Here is a 23964-nt window from a genome sequence, read left to right as displayed (position 1 = left end):
GTTATTTGTAAATCTATCCCCAGTAGGACAAGAAAGCAAAATACTCTCAAGAGACACTGGGCCAAATCCAGTACAATCATGCAGAACACAAATTAAAATCTGTTAGCCATAGTGTGTGGGAAACTTTTTTCCATTGTGTTACAGTCATCCTAAAATTAATGACTGATGCAACAGCAACCCTGACATTTAATCCCTTTAATATTTAATCTTCTATTTGTAACATCCTCTATTGTTTACAGTTAACAGGACATGGGAAAATGTAGTGGTTTGGTTGTCAGCGTATGGGAGGGAAGTACATAACCTAAGGCAGTGTTCCCCAGTCCGGTCCTCAGGGACCCACAGACGGTCCATGTTTTATATCCCTCCCAGCGAAAATGTGGACTATCTGGTAGATAGCTGGACGGGAGCAAAAACATGGACCATCTGTGGGTCCCGAAGACCGGATTATGAAACACTGCTTTAAGGATTCAGCAGTCCTCTTCACCATCAGTTATATCACAGGGTTAATTAGTGAGGAGATCACCAATGGCCAAGTGGTAGACGTGTGCAGTCTTTAATGTATGCCATCAACAGGCCGTACACAAAGAAGTAAGACAGCGTGCAAGACAAGTAAGAATGTGGTCCGAATGATTTTGCAACACAATTTCAGTCGTTCGGAAAGATTTATGGGACAACATTTGCAGCATCTTTTTTTGTGTCTCGGCCCCCAGTCAGGAAGAAATACAGCTTCTGAAAGCTCACATTTTGCCAAACTAAAAACATTCACTCAGCTGTGAACGAATGTCTTCAAGAAATAAATATTAAAGCCAGCAGGGCTGCGTGAGGGGAGAGAGCCACAGAGAGCTAGCAGCACCCACCGGAGGTCTCACTCTGGGAAGGATTATCATGGGCTTTCTGTCTGGGGGGGGGCACCTGCTGCTGACCCAAACCCTCCCACAGCAGGGCTTTCACCCAAGAAGAGTATTCAATAACCCAAACTGTCTACCTTCAGAATGGGGTGGCTTGCAAGATGCCTGAACTGCGACAAAGACACAGATGCTAAAGCATCCTTGCTGATACCTGTGTGTGATCAGACGCATGTTGCGGAATAGTGTGTTCAGAGAAAATAAATGTCAGTTCTGAGCAGCTGTTATGGGTACTGGACTCCATCTTAAATAGGTAATCTCATCTACCCTACGTGCTCATTAAGCAGCTACCACCACAGCACACCAGGTGTTACGACTGAAAGGGGGCGAAAATGAAGCTGCTTTTCTTTGAGTCTTCCCGTGGGTAATCAAACTGCCATGAAACTCACGCCGATGCATTTTCCCACAGCTGCGGGGAGCCAGACGTTTCCTCTCACCTGAAAATCAACCCACGGTTACCCCAACATTACGATTTCAATCATCCTTGCCCAGAGAGGGTCTTTAATAGACAACAAAGGCCGTCTGAGAGCATAAGATTCTCTCCGTCCATGATGTCGTCGTGATGTACTTCTGAACAGCTTTACTGTCAGCTTCTAAAAACAGCCGATGGTGTCTGTTTAGAGCCAAAGCAAAAGGCTTTCTGGTTAAACAAGTGGCTGGATCATGCTTGGCTACCTTCTGTTCTTTATGAGGGATTTTTTTGGCGTGGGGGGGGTCATTTAAAGCTTTTGCGGGGCTTCAGTGCAGCAACACCCATTGCTCAGAACCCCTTGATGGGTGCATGGAGCAAGCTTTGCATTTTTAACAGGGCCGGTGCCTGCATGTGTAGGGGGGGCATAGGGGGTCAGACGAGGGCTGGCGGTGTATAGGGTGGGGGGTTAGGGCTGAGTTACATGATGGGTAAATGGAGCGGAAGACTCCATCCTGTCTGACCCCGACACCCAGTCTGCTGGGCTTGGGGGTGTCTCCGAAGGAGGGGGCCCTGCTGTCAAATGCTAGCAGCCAGACGGCCCCATCACTAAGGAACAGGTGGCCACCCCCCAGCCCCGCCCACTCTGCTTCTGTCACCCATGCCTCTGCAGTCGAGCATACAGGTAGACCTCTGCCATTCAACCATGTGACTCATTTGAATATTTCATAAGAACTGCAGATAGGAATTTAATCTGCTGCCCACTTGAATTTATAAGTAAAGAGTATCATGAAAGAGAAATGGATGTGTAATATGACTTACCAGTGAATTACATTTTATAGTCTTATAAGCTTAAATTGGTACCCAGACTCATTTAATTGTGATTCATGTCAATTGATTTTTTTGCTCCTATGCATACATATGACAAAATGATAAGAAATGAGCATGTGGTTATCCACATAAGCTGAATTGTACTTTTCTTGTCATTACAAATGGAAGTCGGATGCAATACTACGGATGTTTATTGACGAATTCGAGGTGCAATCTCTCAGATTCTATGACTGCAGGTTCTTGCTTTGATATTTCTATTGTAAAATGACAAAATTGCCAAAAAAGTTGTGAATTAATTTGCCATTTCTTGGAAAACCAGAGTACACCAAAAATCGTTTTTTTCTTTTAAATGAAAATCGAGCTTTAAATGATTTTAAAAAGATAGCAGTATTAATATAAGGATCTACATAGAAATCAAAGAGATGGGGGAGGGGGGGGCATAGTGATCATATGTCAGTCTGTTAGTTAAAGTAGTTCTGTTGTTGATATGTTGTTAGTTTTTAGTCTTATTTAGCGTTTTAGCATGTTTTAGCGTGTTTTAGCGCGTTTTAGCGCGTTTTAGGGTGTTTTTTAGCACAGCATTGATGTCACTTCTCCCGGGATCCTCAGATTCAGTCCTGAAGGAATTACTTTCTTTCTGCATACATTTGCATAAAACACAGATAATAAAACTAACCAATGGCAAACCATTTTGCATACTTTTACAGAAAAAAAAAAAACAAAAACAATGTGTTTACCTTAAGGTAGTTTTACTAACAAGAAAACGATACGGTTTTTATCAGAAAAAGCAAGCATCCTGCGGTAAAATGTCTTAACTTTTACATGAATTTAAAAAAGATGATCATTGTTGAATCTGGAGTAAAAATGTGAAGCAGCACTTCTATTTATATGTATAACCTCGTTCTTGGAGTATAGACCGGTAAAATAATGTGGAACTCCTGTACCAGAACCTGTTGCGTAAGTTATGTAAAAATCAGCAGGTGGCTAGTGCAGTGACAGCCTGGGCGTGCTGTTCCTGACCGATGCGGTCACTATTGAGCTTGGAGGCTTCTGACAGGCAGGGATGCCATGGAGGATGAATGGAAGGCACGCATTGTCTCTAGCTGAGAGCCGTGATGAAAGGTCAGAGGCTCACTGGAGGTGGACTGTCGTTTGCGGAGGCGTCACAGTCTGTCGGGATGTACTGTAGAGGTGGAGGGTGGGATAGTGGTGGGGGTAGGTAGGCAGGCTGGTAGGTAGGTGTGCAGGCAGCAGTCAAGGCTGCATTGTAATGCACAGGCTGGTGTTCGTGTTGGCTTTTGCTCGACAGGGTAACATCTCATGATGGAGCATAATGGAGATGGGCTTGGGCAGCTGTGGCTGGGGGACGGGGGGGGGGGGACGCATGTGCACTCTGCTGGGAATAGGAGAGCCAGAAGCATCCATTCCACAACAAAAGCACAGCGGAGATAAGCCTGAATGGAGGAACGCTGATCTAAAGCCCCTGGGATACAAAATGCTTCCACAGCAAAGCATGACAGAATGCAAGGGAGATATTTCATTGTTACGGCAGGCAGACGCAGCATGTTCACAATGGGAGTGACTTCAATCAGCCAAGTCCGAATGCTGCGCTACTATTACCTAACAGAGAGCCTCAGCCAGCTACCCCCGCTGAATGGCCATTTATGTCCAAACATTGTATTGACGTAAGTCCCAAGATGCTTCTCCTACTGCAGTCTTAGTCATTATAATTCATAACACTGTCGTGCTGTTTATTACTGCTACATTCTACTGACTGGATGGTGCCAGATAAGATCCTAGGCACTGGCGTAGAAAAAAACTAATAAAAAATATTGAGTCTGGTTGTACTTTTGAGATTCCTAAACTGCATTCCTAAACTGTTGCAGTAAGAAAATCTAAGTTTGTGAACCAGATAAATTATAAGTCTTTAAATGGAAGTATTAACTAAGTAAAAGCATGACTAGTAGTAAAACTTCTATAAATAATAATCCATACATTCACTTTCATGCTGTTTTCCTTGAAGAGTATCATTGTCTATCAGTGCCACAGCCACAAGACAAAGTTACAGAAAGTCAAACTTTAGTGCCCAGGTCCTGAGCACAGTGACCAGTTCCAGAGACAATGGCACTGCTACCTGGCCAGGTCGCTTGACCCTTTGTCCACTCCTCTTCAGCCTGCATGCATCGCAAATCCCTGATGATGAAATTTACATCACGCACCCAGTGCATGGACCGAAAGCGAATGCGGAAAAGCAAAACATGATCGGCCTTAGGGCCACATAGTGACTCCATGCGGAAAAAACACATAAGGAATCAATTGTGCTTCCAGCACCTTTGATTGATACTGTACCATCCAAAGGGACGCTGTTCCCACGGCTTGGCCCCGTCTCTCTGCCTCAGAAGTCTCTCTACCCATTTAGATTAAGAGAAATATCCTCCACAATGTCTGCTGTGAACACTAAAAGAAATGGCCTTTCATTGGCGCCTCTGAGATAACGTGAGGATGCGGTGAAGAGAGACCAGGCAGCGTGGAAGACTTTAAGTGAAAGTGAGGGCAAACCGCAGCCAAGGCAGCCAAAAGAAAGCCAGTTATAAAGGAAGGCGGACCATGTATTCCTGTGACCGCTAGCATTTCGACTTCTTTTTCAGGGTTTCGGGCAACGTTTGAGGGTTGCCTGTTTTATATTTACAACAGCGACCAGTAAAATTATGCCTTACTTTTTCGCATACATATATTGTTTCATTTTTCATGCACTTACCCCCTTTTTATTCAGAAATGGAACTGGACGCTGGCTGACAGAATCCAGCTAATATTTGTTAACCAGGGGCTGCAACGAAACTCTGTCCAGGAAATCAGCCGATGTCTTTCAGGAGCCCTGTTTCTGTTCTCGAACTTCTCCCAAACGCGGGAACAACGCAGGTTCTCCCAGTGTCATTCGGCAGCACCACGTAATTCACGGTCAGGATGCCCTTTTTAAATGAAAGCCGGAAGCCTAATTTAAGACATTTAATGACTCTTTCAAAGAGGTGTCACCGTTCACACCGAATGTCTGTGTGGCACTGGTGGCCCCACAGCCGTTTTATGATGCTGGTCTTCCACACTTCTCAGCTCAGAAGCCATCATGATTTATCACCCTGCTCCACATCATCAACATGGAACGTTGTCTTTCAGACACACTCATATGCTCATTCCATACAATTCAGCCCATTTCGACCAAACTAGTCTTTATATCTTTTATTTATTATACTGCTTAATGTTATTAGGTTACTAGCAATTGTGCGGTTATATTTTCATGTTTCTGTGCCCTGATTGGTTGTTGTCGTTCTCAGTGCATCAAAGGAAAAAAGTACTGTATGGAAAACCAGATATCTGTGTGCTGAGAGATGGATGCAGGTCTTCCTGCGCTAATGAAATGGGTCCCAACCCACCACAGCACACGGATTACAAGACTCTCCCTGAAACCTATTCAGCCTAACAAAGAGAATCGTGGAGAATGTCTCCACTGCTCTTCTGTTAGTCAGAACACTTCAGAACCCCCCCAGCACCACTGAAAGTATCTGTACTCCCCACCCTCATGGGAGACCCCAGCCCTCCTGCGACATGTGTTTGCATTTTATTCTAAATGTAAAGAGGCCATTCCGTGTGGTATTGAAAAAGATGGTAAACATCCTTTTAAATCAACACTAAAATATGCCTGGATTTCATACAAACATTTAGGGAAATCAGTTTGTGTAAAGGAGTGGCTGAAAAAGGCTGAAATCATGTGCTGTAGTGCATGATCATTCAAACAAGAAGAAACTCATATTCATGCATGAATGATCAATAAAAGTCAACTTTGACCTTCAGCATTTTTCTCTAGAAGTATAGAGGCAAAAACAAAAAACTTGTGGGACTTGCAAGCGGATACCCAAGACGGTAATTGGCTGCAGATTTTTACAGATGAGTCACTTTCTGTTTTTATAACCAGATGTACTAACAGATCTGGTGATGGGTTTGATTCCAGACCTTGCTACTTTGCTTGAACCATTAGTCCATGGAGAGTATATCACCAGAGAGTAAGTTTAAACAGTCATTAACTGATTAAATATGAGTAGACGTCAGCTATCGCCACTTGACAATAACCCACAACTTCATGCAGGCTTTCTGTGCAGAACACGGAGTAAGAATGTACCTAATACTGTCATGACAGATCTCACACAGTATTACATACATAAATCTAAGTTAATGAGAAAATACCTGGAAAACCCAACTAGGTCTTTATACAAGGATATATTTCAGATATGCAACAGCAACTTAACAAGCCATGTTCATCATAAATAATCATAAATAATGTGTCTGAAAACGAGCAGGTACACTTCCATGCCCAAAGGGCATAGCCACATACTCATAATGCTCAGTGGTTGCGTGGAGGGCCATCTTCCAGTCTTCACTCTCTCAGATTTGGAGTAAGTTGTATTAGTTGTGTAAATTAAGGTTAGTGTAGAGCTTTGCTTTATGAATTTTCTCTGTTTGGCCAGAATAAAGTGGAGATAATGCCAGTTATTCAATGGTACAGCACTGATGTAGACCACACACCCCTGTAATAAATACACAACCTCAGACTGCTGAAGAGTATATGATTCTTGTTACCAAGGATTCCGAAATGAAGATCCCCCATGAAAGATCCCTCCATTCACTCCTCTCACCAAGTCTGTTTACTAATCTTCTCATCAACCGACCTATCCCCTTTCATCTCCTCTAACACATGCCTTCTATCTACAGCTGTAAAAGCTGCTTCACAATCATCTGTCAGGAGTCTGGTAGATCTTTCTGCAGATTTTCACACAAATTAGCGTCAGATCCTTCTGGGTACCCTCTCTGAACCAGGCATCATGGGGACTGCTCTGAGATGGTTTAACCCTTATATATCAGGCACATCGGTTAAAGTTTCTCGGGGTGAAGTTGTGTCTATGACACATCACATAATAAAAACGTCCCCCAAGGCTCAGTCTTTGGTCTCATCCTCTTCTATCTATACAATACATTCATATGGCTTCATTAGACTGGTAACGTCTTGCTCTACTTAGCTATTCCAATGATCATGGTCTCTGATGGGATCTCCAAATGCCATGGCAATAGCCTGGATAAGGAATAATCACCTTCGGCAGAATCTCTCCAAGACTTGGCTTCTTGTCTACGATCTCCCATGACATAGCTGTACAGCAGGGTTTCCCAATTTCAGTCCTGGAGGGCCAGATTTGCAGATTTCCCTGCTCAAACACACTAACTAAACCTAATAATTAGCTGATTAAGATGTGATTGAGTTGGATTCTGGCCCTCCAGGATCGGAATTGGATCATCGACATTATCTTTATCAAAGTCTGCCAGAAACCTATGGGTAATGATAGATGACCAGTTTTCCTTTGCTGGTCTTTACCAGTCTTGTAAATTCACCCTTTTGTAAAATCAGAAAGATCAGGCCTTATTTGTCTTAGTATATAGCTCAGCTTTTAGTCCAGACAGTTGTCATCTCATGACAAGACTAAGGCTACTCCTTACTGACAGGACTACCAGCATGTGCTGTCACACTGCTGCAGATAATTGAAAAGACAGTAGCATGCGTCAGTTAGCTAAAATGCTACATTCTTCCTTCTCTTACTTCATTAGCTCCTTATACTGTCACACGCAGGCAAAACTCTGTAACCGCGAAATGTTATCAGAATCGGCTTATGAGCAAAATCAGGTCTTTATGACTCTGTTTTAACTGCTAACAAAATATTGTAGTTGAAGGATACATGGTTCTGAATTAGCTCCATATCATTTACCAACCAACTACAGAGTGAATAGTCAAAAAAAAAAGATTCCCCCCTTTTCAGCCACAGTCTCAACATAATTCCTATGTTTTGCCTTTGTACGGTGGAATAGATACCCCAATTAATATCAAGTCTTTGGTGCTGACCCTCAAAGTCATTTATGCAGCACCAGTTTCCGTCAAACTGCCTGTCAAAACCTAGATTCGGTCTCACTTTCTATGGTCAGACTCCTCCACAAAAAGTCTCACTCCAGATGTTTATCATATGCAGTCCCTCGATATTGGAACGAGCTACCGAACCACATTCAACCTGTGACCACATCTCTGATCATAAGTCGCGACTGAGATCCGCAATAGCTGCACAATTCTGGCTCCCTTAAGAAATGACAAAAGATGGAATGCAAAGCCGCAACAACACTTGGTTATGGATAGTTACAGAGGTTCAAAATGGGGTTTTGAATCCTACCGTGGGTGAGATTATTAATGCCTGTCAATCACAGCCTGGTCTAACCTAACGGAAACAAACTAAGTAAAAGAGCCATGGTGGGTTGTTTGATAACATCTTATTAAAATAATAACAACCAAATTTGTCTTGTATACGTGTTAAACTGCAAAATGGAGGAATCTGAAAGGGCTCAGAAGTTCAAGCTACACAAATTAGCTATCAAATTCATCACTGAACGTCCTATAACAATAATTATATTATTCAAAGTTTACGCCAGACTCTCTGACTAACCTGATAACATGAACTGAATTACCTAACACCGTATGATCATACAGTAATCAGGGACAATGCTAATATGGTAAATCATTGAACAAGTCTTGTGCGATTTCTTCAGATGTGGGAATTCAGAGGACAGGCGCTGTGTATGTTTTTGAAATAAATGTCTCTGGCTCAGTAACATGTAACTGCATCCCATCTCCTGAGACATATTTGATTTATGGCGTTTTCATCACACTGTGAATCTCCTAACCATCTATTTTCCGTAATTGTAAGCACATGCAGCAAATGTATAAGTAGTACTGCAGGTAGAAAAAGAGACTGTGGTATGTAAAGTCAAAGTTGACAGAATCCGGTGTACTGGAAGGTCTGTTTTTACTCTGCTGGACTTGCAAAAACTAGTACCAAGAGAGTCTACCACCATGATTCAAGACTCAAGAGGTGTTTTATTGTCAACACAGCCATGTACAAGTACACAGTGCAGGTCCAATACCATTCTCCCTGGGCCCCTACAGGGCTACACAAAAATACAATATGACTCAAATGCAGTAGGAAACTATGCTTGATTTTGTGCATATCTACAGTGCACAGTCCCGTCAATAAAATCTTTCTGGGACATTAATGTGCAGAGTAGTACAACTAAAGAAAATGCTTTAGTTATTAAAAAATACAACAAGTATTAGCATCAGCAGAGGGTAGCTGGGGTGGGGGGTCTGAAGAAGGTAGTGGCATTCTTTGAGGTGGGGGGTGTAACAAGTGGAGTCCAAGTCAGACCTTAGAAGACAGCAGGGTATTGAGGAGTCTGCTTACCTGGGGGAAGAAGCTGTTGCAGCATTTGGCAGTGAGGGTTCAGATGCTCCAGAACCTTCTGCCAGATGGGAGGAGGGTGAGAAGTTCGTGGGATAGGTGAGAGGGGTCTGTCACCATGCTGTTTGTACAGTAAATGGCATGTTTCCTGTACAGTACAGTCACGGGTGGGAGAGGAGCCCCCATGATCCTCTCTGCTGTCCTCATTATCCAGTGCAGGGTCATACGGCCAGTAACGCTGCAGTACCGGAACCAGACGGTGATGCAACAGTAGCGGGCGCTCTTGATGGTCCCTCAATAGACCGTGGTGAGGATAGCAGTGGAGAAGCAAGCCTTTTTCAGTAGAATGGAGATGTGACTGGGCTTTCTTTTTGATGGAGCAAAAAAATAAGAATGAGATATACATGTATTAAGAGAATGTTGATCCTAAAGACACAGGCATGGATACATGCTATCCTGGGTGTAGGATAGTGAGGTATGTGCTTGTCTCTGTGGTAATTGGTCCATAAGAAGGGATAGGGTCAACAGACCCAGGGTGTCAACAGGATTGGAGGTCATACTGGAAGCGGGAGCCCAGGGACCTTGAAGGTCCTCAGAGACTGTAATCGTATTCAGGAGCTGGGAAGATTTCTCTGGGAGTGGAGGGATTAGCACCCTCATGTTGGGTTCATGTTCTGTTCAAACAACACACCAACATGGTTTTGAAGAGACTATAAAGAGCTCTGCTGAGGAACCGGGGTAGAAAAAATCACAGAAAGACGTATAGACAGAGAGAATGTTAAATGGGTGCTGTCCTTGAGGACAGACGGTCCTCTCTGACCATGCAGTATAATGGTAATAAACTGGTAAGTGGATCATTTGTTGCCCAGACATCACCAGATTCCTTCCCGACTCTGCATTTATGTTATCCTCTGAATAAACATGAAGCACACAGCACCTTCAATGAAAGGCAACCGCAAAAGCCTTTCTGGAACAGCACTGTTGCATTCAACAGTAAAAAAAACACTTGTGCATTGGTAAAAAAAAAAAATTTGGCACAGTGACTCAATACAAATGCGCACAGTTTTTCTGGTGTGTTCCGAAGTGTTTACTAATTCCGCTCATAAACAAACAAAATTTAATTGTTGACATTACCAAAAGCTTGCTGAAAGCCGAAAAACTTGCAAGTGATTGCATGTCAGATGCTGAATTGCTAAATTATACAACACAGACGAGCCCAAAGCAGCTCCATTGTAAATGACAGGGTTGTCGTTCTGCTGATGTGCGTTTTGGGTTGTGATTGACATGATTGTATTTGTACGTGTGTGAAGTCAAGTTCGGATTCTTTTATGTCCGATGTAAATCAAAGCAGTGAGCACTGCATCTCATAAAGAATTAACTGCAACCCAATATTTTACAGGAAAACAAAAAAAAAACAACAGTTATCAAAAATAATGAAAAGTTACCATAATGTATATCCTGTATAAAATTTACCTATGACCTATTATTATTCAGTGCGCAGAACCTGTAGGTAATTCACTCTAAAGTTAGATTTAAGAATATAATTCTTGATAAATATATCTTTGACAGTCATATTACAGCCTGGATCATGTGATTGTAATGCTTGACAATTAAAACACGAAAAAACAACTTGCAGGAATGCCTCTGTGCTCGAGCAATGCAGGTATTTGCAAAGGTAGGGCCAGTGGCCTCGCAGTTTCCCTACTGGATGGCAGAAGTGACGGAACTGAACGCGACACCTGAGGCATCAGACATTCAGCTGGGCCGTTAAAAAGCAGCTTCGTCACAAATTATGCTGTCTCTGGGGCAAAGAAAAGCGGTCAGATTGCCAGAAATGTTGACGACGTCTGGAAGAAGTAAAGTGTTGCTGGGATGTATTAGGAATGTGCGTCTAGAATCTTGTGGGCTAAACCCACTTCATTACGCCATTCAGTGGTCACTAAGAACCCAGCGGGGAATTAAAATTATAACATATGTGGGATTGTGGCATTCCTCTTGTGAGCTGGGTGAGTCAGGCGAAGGCGATGGGAGAGGTGGAGAACCACAGTAGGTACGCGCGTCTCACGTGCTCATTTGTGTGGCAGCTAGTGGTGTTTAAGCTGTGAGGGGAAACAGTTCCAGGAGGTTTGAGGTGCCCTGTGGGAAGCCCCTCAAAAAAAGAGTCCTATGGCCAGGAGGTTAATTCCGCTAACGGTCCAAAAACAAAACAAAATACCTTTTATTGATTAATCTTCCTATAATGTGTAATATGCTGATAAATGTCGACTCTGACAGGAAGGAAACATACCAGCATTCCGAAACGTGAACATACAGATGGTAAGAAGTGGGAATACACTTCTTATGTTAACAGTGACCTTGCAACTGCTGATCGGGCTTTGATGGATTCATTGACTGCACTGGACTGCGTGTGCATATGTGTGTGTGGGGGGGGGGGGGGGTTGGGGGCCTGGTGGCTACCAGCTGTGTGGCTGTCTGCAGGCCAAGAGGAATGCTGGCATAGGCGGTCAGGGTCATGCCCCCCCCCCCCCCCTCCATATTGGTGCGTCTTCTCTGTGGAGGAGCTGGAATTTCAATAACAAAGGCCCCTGGAGGGGTGGGGGGGTTAAGGCTGGGTTTTTTTTTTTTTTAATGCTTCTGTCGCTGACAAACACACAAGGACAATTCAGCGTTTGGAGCGGTAAAGAAGTATATAAAATAAATGTAAGCGTAACAGGCTTATTCGTGGCATATTGATCATAGGTCAGGGCAGGGATGACATGCAGTAAAGATGGAGCCAGTGTTATGAGGGAGCTGTACCGTTAGAAAATGTCAATTTAAAACCACTTATGACATTATGAATTCTGCTTTCGATTGAGGAATGTGAGTATTAAATAAAGATATTTAATTTAATGTGCACAGGTATCGAGTGTAACACGAATACAGTGCATAAATAATAAAATGAAAAGCAGGAAATCAGTTAGTGCAAACCGCTCGGTCTTTTTCGAGAATTCTCAAAGAGAACACCTGCTCTTAAAAAAAGGGAAAGCGAAAAACAAACAACGGCCTGACACTTGCGCCGCTCGTAAATCTGCGGGACACCCGGCAGACGTTCGTTCGTTGTTACCCAACTGTCGCTTGCAGTCTGAATATTTTAGCTGCGCTATCTGCTCGTCCACCTGCTTCACTGTTTTCCTGGAGCAAAGTCACATCTCTTATCGGATACCATCTTCACCACCTGTTTGGAACTGTTGGGTAACAAGCCCGAGATATTGCATCAACAAATACTTAATGCCATTTAGAAGTAGATGACAGCCAGCTAGGTTTTCTGACAACCTGTAACACATGTCCTGGAAAATCCGGCAATAATAATTAACGATACTGGGGTGGTGCCTTGTTATTATTATTATTATTATTATTATTATTATTATTATTCCAAAAACATGCCGAGGCTAATTGGAGTTACTAAATGAGCCTGTGTGAGTGAATGGTGTGTGAGTGTGCCCTGCGATGGGCTGGCCCCCTGTCCTGGGTTGTTCCCTGCCTCGTGCCCATTGCTTCCGGGAGAGGCTCCGGACCCCCCGCGACCCAGTAGGATAAGCGGTTTGGAAAATAAATGGATGGATGATTATTTGTTTTTATTATTATTATTATTATTATTGTCGCCGATGATAAAAGTCCGTGATAACAGCAACAACCGTTACAATTGACTGTTTATTATATATATGTATGTATATATATAATAAAAAAAAACACGTGCATTGAAACAACAATGACGACCACTATGACTAATGATACGCCCTTGTGGGCGTAGTTACCCACAAAGACCACGCCCACCCACGGGCAGTTCGCGTAACTTTCAGATATATATCCTTATAGCTCCGCCCAGCTGGCGTGGCTTCGCTGCTGGGAAGTTTATAGACATCGTTCTCCATCTGTATATACTACATAGTGTAGTTAGGCAGCCGTTTCAGGTAGAATAGCCATCAGTATAGCTTCGAAATAGGCTATAAATCTGTAAAGGAAAAAAAAATATATATACATATATATATGCTGCCGTTTCATATATTCTCGTCGTTCATTTATGCTTTTTGATAAAAAGTGTGAAAATGCTCAAAAATTCCGGGAAGAAATTCGTCATTCCCATCGTGGGAACTACTGCAACCTGTCTGTTATTGCTGTTAGTCGCCGTAGGGCATCGAGGCATCAGGACGGATGGGATGCAAAGCGAAAGAGATCTGGGAATGCGATCGCTGCAGAGTTTGGAGAGCTCGGTGCAGACACAGTCGCAGGACAGTCCTCGGTCGGGACGTAGGAATGGTTTCTCTGCCTATTTTTCCAAGTTAACTCGGGAAAGGAGAGAAGTGGAGAAACCCGAACCGCAGATGAACCCGGTAACCGAGACGCCCCCAGCGGAGCACATAACCCCGAATGATATCTTCATAGCAGTCAAGACCACTAAGAAGTTTCATCAGAGTAGACTGGATCTCCTGCTTGACACCTGGATTTCCAGAAACATGCAACAGGTAAGGAGAGAGGAAGCTGGATTCTATATCGAAAGCATTGTATTCGAGACTGAAGTCGCATACGGCAAACTACAGTACCCATGACTATTACAAGAAAGCAAGATAAGTCACTGTGTAGTAATAAACAAGTAACCTAGCTATATGTCTGACAAATTTAGGGAAGCAATTTTAATATTAAAAAGTGCTGAGCTACATATTTGTATTTTGGTTTCGTTGTTCGGGTTTATTCATTTGGATATTTATTATAAAATACGGAGAGGGGAAAGAAAATTGTCTATTGTCGTTTGATTCTCTGAAATAACTTACGCATGGGGCTTCCATATGGTATCGTAAAAAAATACCATAGGTAGGCATATTAAATCTTTTTTTTCTCATTGCACTGAAAAGACTGTGTGACAGAATCCCCCCCCCCCCCCCCCCCCCCCCCCCAACACACAAAATCAGACCCTCTGCTACCTCAAACAGCATCCCTTGAGAACATAGGGACCAGTTCCCAGGGGACCTCACACTACCCCCACCCCTCCCTTCGCCCCCAGTCTCCTTTTTATTCTGGGGGGGGCTCATAGGAATACTGGGTTTGCTCTGCAGCGTCGGGTTCATTCCATCCCCTTGCCGAGTGAAACAAAAGCCCCCTATTTGAGGGGCAAAGAAAAGCTGTCCTCGCTCCTAGTGTCACCCCCCCCCGCCCCCCCTCTTTGGGAACGTGGGAGTCCATGCCGCCTTCTGTTTTGTTTGTGGAGAAGCAGGGGGCCCCAGCTGTGTGTCGGTCTAGGACCCGGGCGACAGCAGGAATGGGGGGCTTCGCCCGCCGGATGTGTCCCACAAAGCAGAGCATCTGCTGCGCATGCTGAGCTCCAAGCGGAGCGGCTCGCGGATGCTTCCGGACAGGGGTATTCGGCTGGCTGGGGGGCGTCAGCATCCCCATGCCCGTGTAGCTCATAGGTGAAAAAGCCCCCCCCCCAGAAATAATATGTGCTCTGTGTAATATAATATAAATGTAATCCAATCTAACAGCTGCACTTGTGGCACTGACACACAGTGCACAAATGCAGATTTAAAACATTTTATTAGCTAGTCAGTCACGCTGCAGCCTGTAATGCGAGCCCACCAGCATGGAGCACAACCGCCTTCGCACCTGAGCCTCAGCTGGCTGCTTTACGCAATCCATCCCACCTAGAGTGATGTCAGCCAGCCTGGTATGGGTCAGTTAGTGTGATCGCTTAGCCGGGGTCTGACCCAGACTCATACCCCCTGTTGGCAGTTACCTGAATAGGCGTCCCAAGTAGCAGTGTACATGTGCGTTGAATTTACTTACTCTAGTGTGTGAGGGACTTGAGGGGAGTTAATGGATGCATGGGGGGGGGGGGTGCGGCAGCTGGCTAGGGAACAAAGCAAATAAGAAAGACACAATTGCCTAGGGTACAACTGGGAGATTGAGGGCTGGGCGGGGGGGGGGTGCCAGGTGGCCATGCGGCAACAAACAAAGGACATTCGATTCCCATCATGCAAATCTCTTTGCTTTCTGAATATAGAGATGCATTTACCCACAAAGAAGTGGGCAGTTGGTGTTCAACAGAAAAGAATGTGGCGCCCTGACTTACGGTTATATGCACACATGAGCGTTAAAGTTTGCTTTCAGGACGCGACCTTTGCTCTCCTACAGTGTTTCACCGCCTGTAAACCAAACCGGGGGCCGAAGCGAACTATGCAGATGGAGCCTCAGCTGCCCCATGTTTGATGTGGCACCGCGGTCAGGAAATCCAAGCACAGCGGGGAGCACAAAGGCCTCCTCCTTGCTGGTTTCTGAGTCTCGTAGAGGGCCCGGCCTGGGCTGGTGCCGTTGGCACACTGTGGGCAGTTCCTGCTCAGGGACGATGCCAACCTTGCACTGTGTTTACAGACGGAAAGAGGCATGGCGTATGCCAGCATGCAGAAGCCCCCTTTTAGACACCTGATATTCTCTCTGCGTTAATTAAGCTTCATTGGTATCACAGCTCATCTGGTACAGACCACCTGGTAACATAACGCATACATGGGTGTTGGTGGTATAGTGGTTAGGATGCTTGCCCCTAGACCAAGAGATCGTGGTTTGAGTCCCACCTCTAGCACTACCACCATTGGGTCCATAACCAAGACCCTTAACCCCAAATTGCTGCAGGGGGACTATCCCTGAATTCTGAAAAATGGAAGTTGCTCTGGATAAGAGTGTCTGCTAAATGCTGTAAATGTAACACAGTGACATTCTGGTACAGACCAACAGGTAACACCTTACTTGAGGTGGCACAAATAATGTATTAGTACACTTACGTAATGCATTAATTAACTAGAAATTAAGGGTTAGTTACATATTGGCTCCATGTTCATTAATCATTAATCAATCATAATGATTCATATATTTCATGCTTTTACTATAATTGTTCATGATTTGTACATGAGTAGTAACTACTAAGTCGTAGTATCCGAGTTCCAAGTTAACCACCGGCTTTGTCAAGGAAATAGTTACAACGACAGCATGAATACGCCCCTTTTGTCCTGTCGCAGAACTAACAAATGCAAACTCAGTTGCAAACTTAGCGGTTAGCAATGCTTACTATTACAGGCAAGTTTGGTGACACTTAACAGGGACGTGCAGCGTTTCAAAGAAACATGATGGAACACATGGCAGGAACCTCGGAAGGATGTTTTTGCTGTGGGCCCCGTGCTTGATCGAGGATCCATGTCTCCAAACTGCAATTTATTAATTGTAATAAATAATAAAAGCATTTTATTAATTATTTTTGTAAATCTGGATTGTTCTTTTATAGCTCCTCCTGTTCTTTTATGCTTCCCCTCTGGAACAATGTGCTTCCCGCAGCGTGAGGGGGTGTGAACAATGAATGTCTGCAGCTGACGCTGGCTGTATCCGTGAGCAAACCCTCAGCCTGCAGCCTGTTGTGTCTGGGTCAGTGTTGAGGTGCTGCCCTTCGATGGCGTGTGGCTAATTAGCGCTCACAATTAGCATAGTCGTCACACTCTGGGAGGTCATTGGCTCGATTTAGCCAGTCAGACGAGTCCAGGATGTAAGATAAAGAATTCAGACGAACTCGGAGCAGACAGATGTCGCACCCGGGCTGATGGGGAGACCACGGTCGCAGGAAAGGCGTTTCCCAATTCCAGGAGCGGGGTGCGTAGGGAGGTCGGCACGATGTCACATGACTTTGACGAAAAAGAAATCCCATGAAAGACTTCAAGGGAAGTCAGTGAATGAAGAGAGCGGCTGCAGTTCCTGGCTGGGAGACGGGAAGTTGAGGGTGTGAGTGAGGAGAAGGTGGGGAGGGGCAGCTCGCAGGCTTTGCCCTGACTTCCTACAGAGATGGGGCTGGCCGGCAGCCAGTCTGCACCCCCCAGCCCTCACCTCGCTATGGCATCGCCGCAACGACTGGCATCTCTTTCATTTTCAGCTTTCATCCGTTACTCTCATCCGAAAACAAGCCAGGGTAACAGAGATACACACAGCTGGCTTGACATGCCATTAATAGACTGCAGTTAGACCAGTAAAATGTTTGGGTATTAAACATAATATTGCACTTATGAGGTTGAGGATTTAATGTAGTGGATTGGAAACTGGGGGGGGGGGGGGGGGGCTTGGACAAGCTGTCCCATAAATTCACACATACACGTTTTCCTACAGTCCGCGGAGCGCATTCCTGAAGTCTGCGTATTCCTTAAATAACTCCGGGTCCCCTGGCCCCTGGGACCGGGGCTTTACTGCAGGGACTTCAGAGGGACACAAGAAGAGAAACAAAAGCACGTACCCATGTCCCTCCATCCCCCCACCTCGCTTCCCCTTATCCCTGGGGAGCCCTCTCTAGTTAACCACGGCAGCTGTATGCTAATCAGCCAGAGCATTTTGAAAATTTACTCACCAGGAGGTTTAACCCAGCTGGAAAACACACCCCATTGTTCCATTAAAGAGAGATAATGTGTGTACGGGGGGCAGCACCGTGCGGGGGCACAGGACTGGGAGTTAGCAATGTGTGCTCGGCCCCTCCATCAACACCCAGGATCGCGGTCGCCACCTGCCCTGCGCCGATTAGCCTCCCTTTCAGCGCGGCTCAAAGCAAACACGGCTGTCTGGGCTCTTCTGCAGAGGCGCGACCACTGCCCTCCGCTAAGCAAACAGAGACGTCAGGTCGGGCAGACTGCGGCACATCTGCCGCTGCATCGACGCAGCGTCCCGCGGCTTTAAGTTCCCTCCAGGCAGTGGTGGCCTAGGAGAGAGTTTGATTTTTGGTGGGACGAATGTATTGTACTTATCGCGGGGGACACGGATGATAGGGTGCCGGGGAGACGATCAATGGCATCCACATCAGGCCGGTTAGCAGGAAAGGAAAACCTGCAAGCAAAAGGGGGGGGGGGGGGTAACATCGGCACGTCCCGATATGTGGGGGCAGGGGGGGCTGGTCTCGTGTGTCAGCTGCCACCTCACCTGAGCTGGAACACCAGACAAACAAAGATTGGCATGAGGCCGACTCTCAACTCCCTTTGATCCGCTCGTTTCTGGCGTGCGTGTTAACACCCCCCGCCCCCGACACGAGCGCCCCCACCAGTGCTCCCCACACCTGTCGAGGCTTATCAGACAAAGGGCTGCCAGCCTTTAGCACTGGCTATTCTTTAAACCGGAGGAGCGGCTGCTGGTTCACTCGATCCCTCACCTGCTCGTTCACTCTGTTTTATTTATTGTTTTTCTTTATTTATTGAATTCTTGGCATATTTTTGCACGTTTAATGCATGTTAAGACCTGAAAGTGGTACAGCAGTGAGTAATATTCAGAGGAGATTCATTGAATTACTCATGCAGAGATTCCTGTGAAAACTCGTTAGTGGGCAATGGGACATTTGGGGTTGGGGGGGGGGATTGCTGCTCTCTACCTCTTTGTTGAGTCTGGGATGCTGTGGGAGCATTGGTGCAGTTGCCATGGAGAGTGTGAAGCCAAGCACAAGCAGCTTTTATTCTTTGCTGAAATCTTTCAGTGCCTGTCTGGCTTGTTTAACTCACTAAGCACGACAGAGAATGAGAACAATGAGTAGCGTTTTGAAGGGTCCTTCTTCACTTGTGTCCTGCAGACGTACATATTTACAGACGGGGAGGATGAAGAGCTGAAGAAGAAAATAGGTGAGATAATTTCACTTTTTAAGGCTGGAATTTGAGTGCAAGTGATCACACTTTAGAGAAATGTTAACTAATTACACACGTGGTGGCTTTAGTTAACCAAAAATGTTCAGAGAACAGAATGGAAAATGATTGGTTCAGAGAGATAACCAATCAGATTGGAGGAGGTGGGTCCAAGCAACTCTTTGAACCAAACAGGTTTGGTTCTACCCACAGAACATTTTTATGTAAATGAGCTAATTGCACAGATTACTCTTGGTAGCATCAACAGCCTGTTCATCCATGTTGCTGCACAAAAATTCTTATACAAATCCCAGCATTGATATCACCATTGATTTCGGTGTCTATTGGGTGATACCAATAGACACTAATAGTGAACATTAGGAGGCAATGTTACTTCTGATGCACATTAACTTTCAGAATAACCTCCCTCCAACACAGGAGAGCATGCCATCAACACGAACTGCTCTGCCGCTCACAGCCGGCAAGCCTTGTCCTGCAAGATGGCGGTGGAGTACGACAAGTTCATAGAGTCTGGCAAAAAGTATGTTGTTTCTTAATCTGCTCTCTAACACGAGGGATACATGTACTCTCCAAGCCTGAAGGGATTTTGGAGGATTCCCACATACCTGAGTCAGGAAGCTGTCTGTGGACACACTGTGCAGTGAAAAGGCTCGCTAGCTTGTTTAAAAGGTGACTATATTCCAGAGTAGGTTGGTCAGTAACTGTGATCCCATCATTCAGATGGTTCTGTCACGTGGACGACGACAACTATGTGAACACGCGGACCCTGGTGAAGCTGCTCTCCCACTACCCTCACACTCAGGACATCTACATTGGCAAGCCCAGCCTGGACCGGCCCATCGAGGCCACCGAGAGACTCGCCGACAGCAAGATGGTAGGTGGACGCCATCGCAGCAATCGCTGATTTGTATGACATCTGAAAAGAGGAAAGAAACCACTGAGGGCTCAAGGTCCGTTTTCTCTAAATTACAGAGGCCAGTGAGCTTTTGGTTTGCAACTGGTGGAGCGGGTTTCTGCCTGAGTAAGGGCTTAGCACTGAAGATGAGCCCCTGGGCAAGGTGAGTCAACGATCCCATCAAAATGTCAAGGGATCATCAGGTACAGTCCTCAGTGACCATTCATTAGCAAAAGAACACTGCAAACTGCATAGGCATCGTGCTAGTTTTGATAGGATTATTATATCGTAATGAAACATGACTAGATGACTTGGTAACACTATCAATGGCACCTTCATAATGGCTTCATAATGCATCATAGAACATTAACTGCACCTTCATAATGCATTTATAATGCATTCACAATGCATTCATAAAACATTCATAAGCAGCATGTCAGTATACCTTAACGTCTTAAAGCATTCCATTCATAACACTTTCAATGAACAAAATATATATTTTTTTAGTGTACATAAAGCGATCATTATAATTGTATAACCATAAAATGTTTGCTATTAACGTACATTAAACTTGGCTTGTCTTCTTCATTGAAAGTATTATGAATACTTACTTTAAGACAGGGGTGGGCGATCTTATCCGCAGAGGGCCGGTGTGGGTGCAGGTTTGTTGGATAACCTTTAGCTCAGCTGTTCAAACCCAGGTGTGAGGACTCTTCAGCCAAGTAAGCTAATTAGGGAGCTACAGCAAAAAGCCGCAGACACAGCAGCCCTCTGCGGATAAGATCGCCCACCCCTGCTTTAAAACGTGCTTTAAGACCCATGCTGCTTATGAATGTTCTATGAAAGCATATAAATGCCTTATGAAGGTGCATCATATGTTGTGAATGAATTATGAATGTGGTATGAAGGCGTTACTGTTCATTCTTACTCTTTTGGGACTTTAGGCAGTGGGATATCAGAGGACAATGTGTTTGATACAAGTAAAACTTTTCATTATGGATGAAGTACTGACCTGATTCTTACGGCTGAGCACGAAAATGTCTTCATGATGTTGACATGACCTACTTGCACGGTAAAAGGTTTAAGGAAGATCATGAAATGTGCTTCCGTTGGCTGACATGCTTTCTTAGTGGCGGCCACTTCATGAACACAGCCGAGAAGATCCGGCTGCCGGACGACTGCACCGTGGGCTACATCGTCGAGTCCGTGCTGCGTGTGGGTCTCATCCGTAGCAGCTTGTTCCACTCCCACCTGGAAAACCTGCAACAGGTGCCCAAGTCGGAGCTGCATAAACAGGTAAGGACTCGCTGTAGCGAGGCAAGCACGGAGGACCTTGCGGAATTATTGGCATAAGTTCTAAAATATCGTTCTGTTTTCTCAAGGTTACACTGAGTTATGGGATGTTTGAGAACAAGAAGAATATCATTAACGTCAACGGGGATTTTTCAGTGGAGGAGGACCCATCAAGGTAAGAGACCCGTTGGCATTTGTTCTTCTCAACTGACGACACTGAATTTAGCAAAGCAAGGATTGCTGACCCTGGAGACTGTGGTGGGCTAAAGCCGACTTTCACTTTGGGGCCTCCCCATCAGCGTCCATGCTGTAGGCATTCTGTGATTGAGGGCTTGGAAGCTATGGAGATGTTTTAGAACCCTATTCATTTCATTTTCCTTCTTCCCTCCCCTAGGTTCAAATCTGTCCACTGTTTGTTGTACCCAGACACCCCCTGGTGCCCCTCCCGCGTTACCTACTAGTGGTGATGACCCACCTCGTTGGTATCCTCGTCCCGGAAGGCCTCGGTATCTGAAAGGCCAACGGGACCTGTTCAGTGCAGGGCTAGCGTGCCTGCTGTCGTTTTGGTTGCGGCGGCATGCGGCCTGCATTAATTTTATTGGGCTGCTGTGCGGCCCACTTTTTTCAGCTTTGGACATTTCCTTCCTCGCCGGTCTCCCCAATGCCCGCTCCACCAAGGAGACGAGCAAGGGGAACCGGCAGGAAAACGGATTCAGCATCACATAGGCAATCGAATGCACTTCCTATGTTGTAAATGTTGCCGATCTACTTGCTATTCTCATAGAATGCATATATATATTTATATTTATATATATCCCAGTGTCATTTGCCAGCTATTATGTGTTTATATGTCCTAATTCTGGTTCCCATGGCTACACACATTATAGTCCCTATATTACTTTTTGTATTGGGTGTTCTTGAAGTCTTTTTGAGGTTATTCCATTTGTTCTTGTGTCCACAAACCAGGGAAACTTGCCCTTGATGTTCAGTAGACTCCGGACAAAACCCATTTACGTGAAGATCTGTTTCCTTTTGCAATTATTAGTGTTGTTCTTGCTAGCTGCCAGTTCTGTAGATGTAACCTTGGGTTGTTTATGGCTTGATCTGAGGTACGTCGCTGTAAAGCACTTTTGCTCTTTACCGAGTTTATGTCGGTTAATGAATTATGAGGCTGAAATGTTAAAATTTCATAGGGCCAGAAGAAAATGTCTTATAATAATGCCATTTATTATGTTGCTTCGAAAACAATCATGGCAAAAGAAAACTGTATTATACATGTAAAAAAGTTTAAAATATATAAAAAGTGGTGTTTTACATAAAAAAGTATATATACATATTATTCAAAGGTTTATACGTGGCCTTGTGGCCTCATTAGACTGTGGTACAAAACTGTGGTATTTCCCCTGTAAATGATCTCATGTTGGACTGAATGAGCCTCAGCTAATTAACATAAACTGAACAGCCCTGCAGCCTGTTCGTAACTGGAGCCATCACACCAGTGACTAATCGTTCAAATCAATGGCAGCTGAAAACGCCGACATCCGATTCTCAGATCCCGTTAACAAGCTCTCAGACTTTCTGTTTGTTCAATTTCTGCCGAAAGCGTCTCACTCTGTGTTGACGGCAGGATCTCGATCGCTCGTCCTTAAAGCAGGGCGGGGGTGGTGATGCGTTCGGTTTTGTGAAACTGTGAAGTGACACGGCTGCCATTGTGAAACGGAGCCATTCTGAAGCAGCTCCGGTCGTCCATGTATGCAGAAGATCCCGTGTAAATGACCCACAATGGGTGTGAATGTAAATCACTATTGAAAGCAGTATTTCTGTACTGTCCTTCTTTTGCCCCTTCGGATGATTGTGTGTGTACATAAATGTATAAGACTGTTTGTGTTGTATATTTTGTTTGCTTTTTGTGGATCAGAATGCTTCTGGTGACTATCAGAGGACTGTGTATCGCTTCTACTTGCATCTGTATCTGTAAATTATGCTCCAGTATCTGGAATGTTTAACTCAGATGTGTGATGGGAAAGAATTGCTTCTCAGGGACCGTGACCTTGATGCCGTTGCCATGGCAATTGCTTTGGGCGCCATTCCTTCGCTTTCAATAAAGAGCATACTTGCCGAGTCTGCTGGCCTTCTCACTTTCTTTAGTCTCCTCCCCGTTTTTGATCACATGATCTCCGGTCATCCAACCAGCATGCTTCAATCCGGTGGTCTTCATCCGTACAGAACAGGGTAACTGCAAAGCTGCACCCATTACTTCTGAGGCTACAGCTGAACTGCAGCTTGAGTGAGTTAATGGTAAACCTTCGGTGATCATAGTAATGCAGAATCATGAAAATATTACCAATATCAAGCAAAAAAATTGATCTTTTTTTTTATAGGTAACTGGATCTGACCTCCACAAAATCCCACAACCTGAGGGTTGGATTACAAAAGTAGCAAGGGTGAGATACAAATGTCAGATTCAACAAGGTTCACAGATCAGTGGTTCTCAATTGACTGACTCAGGACAGAAGTCCTGACCTAAAAAATCTGTCTGCCTGGGTACAGGGGATAAAAATTGCTTGGGGGACGAGAGTAAAAGTTACTTTTTAAAAACCACACACTCCGCCATCCAGGGAAAATGAGAAACACT

General features: G+C 44.9%; 1 protein-coding gene across 1 annotated transcript; it reads left to right on the top strand.

Annotated features, from left to right (window-relative positions):
- Window positions 1–13394: 13394 nt before the first annotated feature.
- Window positions 13395–23451, top strand: lfng (LFNG O-fucosylpeptide 3-beta-N-acetylglucosaminyltransferase). The gene is made up of 8 exons (XM_048990291.1): window positions 13395–13966; window positions 19072–19120; window positions 19559–19661; window positions 19862–20015; window positions 20114–20199; window positions 21167–21332; window positions 21419–21504; window positions 21724–23451. Exons 1-8 carry the CDS (start codon window positions 13550–13552, stop codon window positions 21788–21790), a joined length of 1128 nt encoding a protein of 375 aa, XP_048846248.1. The 5' UTR covers window positions 13395–13549; the 3' UTR covers window positions 21791–23451.
- The last annotated feature ends 513 nt before the right edge of the window (window positions 23452–23964 follow it).

The sequence above is a fragment of the Brienomyrus brachyistius genome, chromosome 22, assembly GCF_023856365.1.
Source record: "Brienomyrus brachyistius isolate T26 chromosome 22, BBRACH_0.4, whole genome shotgun sequence".
Taxonomy (NCBI): domain Eukaryota; kingdom Metazoa; phylum Chordata; class Actinopteri; order Osteoglossiformes; family Mormyridae; genus Brienomyrus; species Brienomyrus brachyistius.
This window is presented reverse-complemented; position numbering and strand designations above follow the sequence as displayed.